The sequence below is a fragment of the Sitodiplosis mosellana genome, unplaced genomic scaffold (genome assembly GCF_009176505.1).
Source record: "Sitodiplosis mosellana isolate CC-2019 unplaced genomic scaffold, AAFC_SMos_1.0 Smas_scaffold_3275, whole genome shotgun sequence".
Lineage (NCBI taxonomy): Eukaryota > Metazoa > Arthropoda > Insecta > Diptera > Cecidomyiidae > Sitodiplosis > Sitodiplosis mosellana.
In genome coordinates, this window is record NW_022598517.1 from 1 (window position 1) to 7,358 (window position 7,358).

A 7,358-nucleotide genomic window follows, 5' to 3' on the forward strand; every position below is an offset into this window, starting at 1 on the left:
GAGAATATTTGGATTATTAGAATTGGAATTTCAGAGTCTTTGTTTGCGTTCCCAATTTCAAATCGATGCGGCACATGAAATTCATTATGATACATGACGATTGTTGGAACAACTATTTTTCTTCTTGACAACTGTTTTATTCTCCTTATAGACATGTCCTCTACGTGGCTTAGTTCTTACACGAAATCAAATTTTGTTATCTTCCAACAAATTTTTATCCAAAACGCTCCAAAATTGAAGTGTGTAGGCCACTTATAATAATGTACAGCGGTAACTCAAGCTCAACATCTAGCTATTTTGCTGATTACAATGGGACAACCGATATTAGTGAGGAACTTTTTTCAGAATTTGCTGTCAACACAACAAACTCTTCAACCCATCCAGATTTCGGCTGTCCGCCAAATCATATGCCAATGGCAAATATATTTTTCATGGTCATGTATTGTTGCATAGGTTGCGTTGGCTTGTTAGGCAATACTCTAGTTATATATGTGGTGTTGGGAGAAAAAAGATTGCAAACGGTTACGAACAACTACATTTTGAATTTGGCTATTGCAGACGAATGCTTCTTGATGGAATTCCATTTCTGATTGCCACAATGAATATGGGCCATTGGGTATTCGGTGGTGCGATGTGCAAAGCATATTTGGTTAGTACATCGATTACACAGTTTACATCGTCGATATTCTTGTTTATTATGTCAGCCGATCGTTATATAGCCATATGTCATCACATTTCCTCGCCCCGGTTTAGAACACCCTGTGTATCCCGGGTAATTTCACTAATGTGCTGTTGTAATAAAGCTTGGTGGTGTTCAGCATTGATCATGTTACCCATGAATCATGATACATGACGATTGTTGAAACAACAGTTTTATTCTCCTTATAGACATGTCCTCTACGTGGCTTAGTTCTTACACGAAAACAAATTTTGTTATCTTCCAACAAATTCTTATCCAAAAACGCTCCAAAATTGAAGTGTGTTCTTGAAACCATTTGCGAAAATATGTGAATAATTCGCGAATCTTTACTATAAAACCGATGCAAAAACAAAGGGTCGTCAGACTAATTTGGAGATTCATCTCAAAAAGTTAATTTAATAACCAACAAAAATGGTGTTCTTTCGCAGATTTTTTGTACTCGCTCTGATCGTTTTGGTGGCCATAACTCTGTAAGCGCTCAACATTCATAGATGATTTGAATTTTATTCAGCATTAAACAAATACTTTTGGATTTAATATTTTTTACTGTATATTTTTCATAGGCCAATCAATGTCGCTGGGACCGGGTATGTTTATTTCTTAGTTTATTTCATTTGCAAATATCTTTTAGAGTATCGAATAATAATTTTTTTCGAAACTTTAGAGGGCATTATAAGGGGGAATCTTCTGGGACCGGGTATGTTTATTTCTTAGTTTATTTCATTTGTAAATATCTTCTAGAATATCGACTTATAATTTTTTTCGAAACTTTAGAGGAAATATTAAAAAGGAATCTCCTGTCACACCTGAAAAACATGAATCTCCGGCCTTAAATCCTTATGCGCTAATTGAAAGGCTTAACTCATTGAATGTAAATAGCGAGAATCAAGCTATACTGAACCATTTGCCATCGGAAGAAACACTTGTTAAAGGAAAGGATAGAGCACCAGAAGAAACGCAATCAGCATCAAAAAGAAGAAGAGGTTAGAGAATAGTGAAAAATCTATTGCTGAAATGACCTGAAAAAATGTTGGAAAAGAATTACATTTTGAACATGAAAAGAAATAATAAAATTGTATCGAAAAACTATGTATGGCTTCATATTATTTATTAAATATTTAACCCTCTAATGCATTAATTTTTCCCAGGGCTGGGAGTACTGGTACTTGGTTGATTTTTGGCCATGGATATTTAAAAAAATATTCATAATCCTAGATTCCTCATGGTTTAGTCAGGAAATGCGATTGAAATAAATCAGAAACAATCAATTCCATTGTTTAAAAGTGTCAGAAATGTGTCTAGTTTCGAGTTCGAATAATTTATTTTGTCAAATTTTTGTTTTTGCGCACATTTTTGTTTATAACTTTACAATCACACTACATGGACAAATATTGCCAAAGACAAAGATGAAGAAAAAACATTGACGAATAAAAATTCTCTTTGAAGCAATGTGATCCGATGCACGGTTTACGTTCTACAGGCATTCAAATGTTGCCCGACTAGAGGCGGTTGTATGCATTAGAGGGTTAAGTTCGACGTCAGAAACATTAAACGCAGTTCGAAAATGAAAATCATGTTGGATTCCGTGCAATGCACGAACAAACTAATTAATGGTCCACATATATTCTGTATTTCCTTGTACATTGGAAACTCAGATTAATGGAATTTACAATTCAATGTGTAAATTACACAAGTTAATGGGTTTCTAATCATCCTGTTGTCTACTGCAGCTGACGTGAGTTTAGTCAATTAGTTTACAACAAAATGATATCAACGACATAATAGTAGAAACCAAACGATTTATTATAATGGATGCACTATGATGCATCAAATGGAATCACACAGTTTGCGACCATTCAATATCTCGATTTGTCATTGGTCGGAGCTTTATATCAATATGTTATTAACGTGGCTGATCATCGAAATACTTTTCATTGAAATTGCGAAAGGTTTTGATCAAAAAGTTACAGTAGCGTTTTCGGAAAGAAAACCCTTTGTAGTTGTCGATCGCAACGGTGCGCTAAAGGGTTTGGATGTGTCGAGATAATTGAGAATTTTTCTAAAATGTTCAACATTCAAATTGATTACGTTCCAGTTAATTCATCACCAAATTTGCTTGTGAAACCAGCAGAATCAAGGTAAGCACTTGTGATTGTCTTCAAATAACAAATATAGGAAGTTGATGTGTACATAGGTGCATTAGATGAAAGTATTGTAAAGAATAAACGCCACGTTGCCTCACATGTATATTATCGTGATAAATTTATATGGTGTGTCCGGAGAAAGCAGTCCATTCCAATTTGGCAAAATCTATTCATGTAAAGATCCACTTTTATAAATATGTTGTGCAATAACGTTGGCCGTATGTATCGCTTTAGAATACTATTTCCAGCCATTTGAAACCTTAAAATGGGACTGGAATCGAATAACAATTGCTGCACTCCGTTTTTTTTGTGGTTATACATTCAGTTTGAATCCAAAATTCATTCCACATCGAATTTTTTTTATTTGTTGCATGTTCGGAATGATGTTATTTGCCATCATAATTCTTGCATTTGTTTTAAATTTTCTGACGAGTTTAATTTATGAAAATCAAATTGAGTCGATACAAGAAGTTGTGGAAAACTCATTGGGGATGAATTTGCACTGCAGCATCTACTAAAACAAAATGAAGTGAGTTGTTATTTGGTATCATAAATTATTGAATCCTATTTTGAATATTTTTCAGACATACCCATCGAACATGGTCAAAGATTTTGAAGCCTGTGGAAATATGGATTTATGCTTGGGACAACTTCAACAGAATGCCAAACTGGCAGTAACAGTCTCACATGCATATGCTTTGAGTAGGAATTTTGTTGCGCCGTTTTATTGTTTCGGAAATTCGGATATTATTTACGAGTATGCATTAACATTTTTGGTCCACAACGATTTTCATTATTACAATGAATTGAATGAATTAATTGGAGTTGCGAGTGCAAGTGGTCTTATCAAAAAATGGCATTCAGACGCTAGCCAAATAAACACACAATCTAAGGACATAACAAAATTTTACATACATTTGAAAATGGCCAATATCTTTGGAATAATTATTGTTTTTTTAGTTCTCCATATCTTGACCATTTCTGTAATTATTCTTGAAATTGTAATTTATAAAAAAGCTAGAATGCATAATAACTCAAAGTTTTGGAATCGCTGCGAAATGGTCATTCATCCAGATCGATTCTTTTTGCTTGAAAACAAATCAATCTCCGATGCATTCAGCTTGAATTAGTGAATTTTTCTTGAGCGTTTTGACAATAGGATAACACTATGACGGTTTTTGGGGAATCCAGGGCCCCAAGTGAAATTTATTTATTTTTTATTTTTTTTTATTAAACACCGCCAAGCTCTGGCTGAATATAATGTGGGTTTTGATTGAGGTATGGCAGGAAAAGAGTGCAAGACTGTTACATATTTAAAATAATAAACAATTAGTAGCAGTAGGTTTCGATAACTATCAGTTCTCGCCTCGTTAAAAACCTGGCTCTTTTCGTAAATTATGCGGTAATCACAATAGTAGGAACATGAAAACGAAAACAGTCATGCAACCAAGATGGAAATGCCTGATATTTGTCTATGGCAAACGGTCCAAGATAACCTTTGGTAAACGTTTCCAAGGGACAAAGGCTATGTGAAGCGTTTAATTACGCGTTAATTTGAGACTCTAGGACAGCAAAAGTCGTCGTTCAATTTATCCCAGTAGATAAATTGACGAGAAGTTTTACGCAGAGATGGAGTAAATGTATATCAATTCGTTGAATTTACTGTACTCGGTACAGTACGGTATATTTACATTGATTTACCTTTGCGTTAAATAACGCGTCCGCTCTCACTAAAATATGAGTTGACGCATGTGCTCCGCGCGTTCAACGCAAAGGTAAACGTTTAAGTATATACCGATACACATTTCCATACACTTGCGGTAAACGATCAACCATCTCTGGTTTTACGTCTGTAAAGGCAGATCCATGTTGATTGCAGAGTTAGAGATGTCAACGGACACGGACAAAAATTCGGACAATAGTGTCCGTCCGTCCGAAAACCGAAAAAAAAATTCGGACGTCCGGCCCGAATGTCCGAAAACCGAAATTTTTTTTCGGACGTCCGGTCCGAATGTCCGAAAACCAAAAAAAATTTTCGGACGTCCGGTCCGAATGTCCGAATTTTTTTTTCGGACGGACGGACGGACAAGGGGTTTGTCCGAACCTTTCAAATTTTTTCTGACGTCCGAAGTTTTTTCGGACGTCCGAAAATTTTACGGACGTCCGAAAAAAATTCAAAGCCAAAAAAAAATATTCGAGCCAAAAAAAAATTCAAAAGAAAATTTTCTCGGCTCCAATGATTTCTTTCTAATCCCACAATTGATCCGTTGCGACAAACAAATTCCCTCAGAATATTTTAGTTTCAAAGTGCAACAACCAACGTAAAAACGTTTACCAAAAAGTGTAAACCAACTAATATACAAACTAATATATTTTTTTTTGGCTCGAATATTTTTTTTGGCTTTGAATTTTTTTCGGACGTCCGTATAATTTTCGGACGTCCGAAAAAACTTCGGACGTCCGAAAAAATTTGAAAAGTTCGGACAAACCCCTTGTCCGTCCGTCCGTCCGAAAATAAATTCGGACATTCGGACCGGACGTCCGAAAAAAAATTTTGGTTTTCGGACATTCGGACCGGACGTCCGAAAATTTTTTTCGGTTTTCGGACATTCGGACCGGACGTCCGAATTTTTTCAAGAAATGTTCGGACGGACGAACGGACAAAATTTTGTCCGTTGACACCTCTATGCAGAGTGCATTGAGTTGACATGGACTATGATTTGAAACGTAACTAGAGCATTTGATGCTATTTGATAAATAATTCAAATTTGATTTCAATGATAAGAATATTAAGTCGCCAACTCGTGGATGACTTTAACAAAGAACAAAATGAATTTACAATAAATAAGTGTAAACATCACAGAAAGGTATCATCATTTCAATACATATGGAAGGAATGTACGGAAAATAATTCGTCAGAATTTTAGTATTTATTTTTGCTGCGTGATTTGTGTGAGCTCAGTTGAATACCGCGCGGGTGGTTGGAAATTTGCACTCAGCCCCGCTCATGTTTGTTGCAATCAGCGGCATCCCAAAGAAAATGGCACACGGGCAATCTGTGTTGTCCTTGATGGGTTCGTCCGCTTGAGATCATGGGTCGGGTTTAACGGCAACATGAAAATCGTAATTCCATAATTAATGTGTATAGTATCTACGTGTTCTCGTAGAGAACATATACAAAAAAATGAGGTTACCTGGATGAAAAATTGACGAGGCGGCCAGGTAGTCATTTGAGTTTGCAAGCGATCCAAAAGTGGTGTCCGCCATTTTGCGAACCGATGATGCAAAATTCGTCTTCGAGGTAGCTGTTGTGAACAATTGTGGCACCATGTTCGCCATTTTGCATATTTGAGGAATTGGAGCCTCACTCACCAACTTCATGTGCTTGTCATTGACCTTGAATTGCTCACTGTGTCTCAACGAACGGCCATGATGGAATGAGACTTGGTCACTAACTGTTGGACAGTTAGCGTTACCGTTGATGATGTCGAAGAAAAATGTCAATGACGCGATGACACGTCAACGGCGAAGACTAATCATGTTCAAGTCTGACAATCGCTGCTCATACGGTGTGATTGAGTATTGGTTATGCACGGATGGGTATTCTCGACGAGCGTACATAGTGAATTGGCGTTGCACGGATTCGATTTTGTCGCTGTGAATTTTGTGGAATGGAAGCCATACCATAGCGCAGTAGTCGACGTGAGATTGAACCAATGCAAAATACAGCGATTTCGATGTGTTTGGCAAAAGATAGCTTTCTGTCAATTAGAACACCCAAGTCCTTATGTTCAGTCAATTTGTCGAAGGTGTGGTCGCCATAGGTGTAGCTTTTATCCAAATGCTCACGTTTCTTGAAGATAGATAGTACTGCACATTTTTTGAGGTTAAGGTGCAGCAAATTCACATCACATCAGTGTTTAAGTTTGTCGATGGCTTGTTGCAATATCTCCGAATCTTGCTGAGATTTGATGATTTTGGCAATTTTGATATCGTCAGCAAACAATAATATCATGATGTCTGGGGGCATTTGATCCACGATGTCGTTGATGAACAGCAGGAACAGTGTTGGACCGAGGTGGCTCCCCTGTGGGACACCCGACGACGCTGTAAAGTCGACCGACTCACTTGCTCCATGTTTGACAAATTGGGCACGATTTTCCAGGTACGACTTAAGCCATGCCAGCAAGTTTTGAGGCAGATTGAATGTTTCCAACTTCTGGATCAAAATGCTGTGATCAACTCGATCGAAGGCTTTCGTAAAGTCCGTGTACAGGACATCAACTTGAGCTCCAATGTTCAAGCCACTCTGGGCGTAGTACACAAACTCGGTTAGGTTTGATGCTGTAGATGGTCCTTTCATAAAGCCATGTTGGTTAGACGAGATGCGATCACGAACACTTTCAAGCAAATTTACGTTGACGAGGTGCTCGAAGAATTTAGCGATCGTTGGAAGTTTTGCTATGTACCTGTAGTTTTCAATGTCCGATCTGGCGCCCTTTTTGAATATGGGT

The 7,358-nt window shown here is 37.1% G+C and overlaps 1 protein-coding gene across 1 annotated transcript; it reads left to right on the plus strand.

Moving 5' to 3' along the window:
* The first annotated feature begins 991 nt into the window (after positions 1–991).
* On the plus strand, positions 992–1,778 carry LOC129571770 (uncharacterized). The gene is made up of 4 exons (XM_055451626.1): positions 992–1,170; positions 1,264–1,287; positions 1,365–1,397; positions 1,475–1,778. Exons 1-4 carry the CDS (start codon positions 1,112–1,114, stop codon positions 1,686–1,688), a joined length of 330 nt encoding a protein of 109 aa, XP_055307601.1. The 5' UTR covers positions 992–1,111; the 3' UTR covers positions 1,689–1,778.
* The last annotated feature ends 5,580 nt before the right edge of the window (positions 1,779–7,358 follow it).

Coding starts and splice junctions, on each gene's coding strand:
- LOC129571770 (XM_055451626.1), top strand. CDS start 1,112: ATGGTGTTCTTTCGCAGATTTTTTGTACTCGCTCTGATCGTTTTGGTG. Junction 1,171..1,263: donor GTTTTGGTGGCCATAACTCT/GTAAGCGCTCAA, acceptor TATTTTTCATAG/GCCAATCAATGTCGCTGGGA. Junction 1,288..1,364: donor ATCAATGTCGCTGGGACCGG/GTATGTTTATTT, acceptor TCGAAACTTTAG/AGGGCATTATAAGGGGGAAT.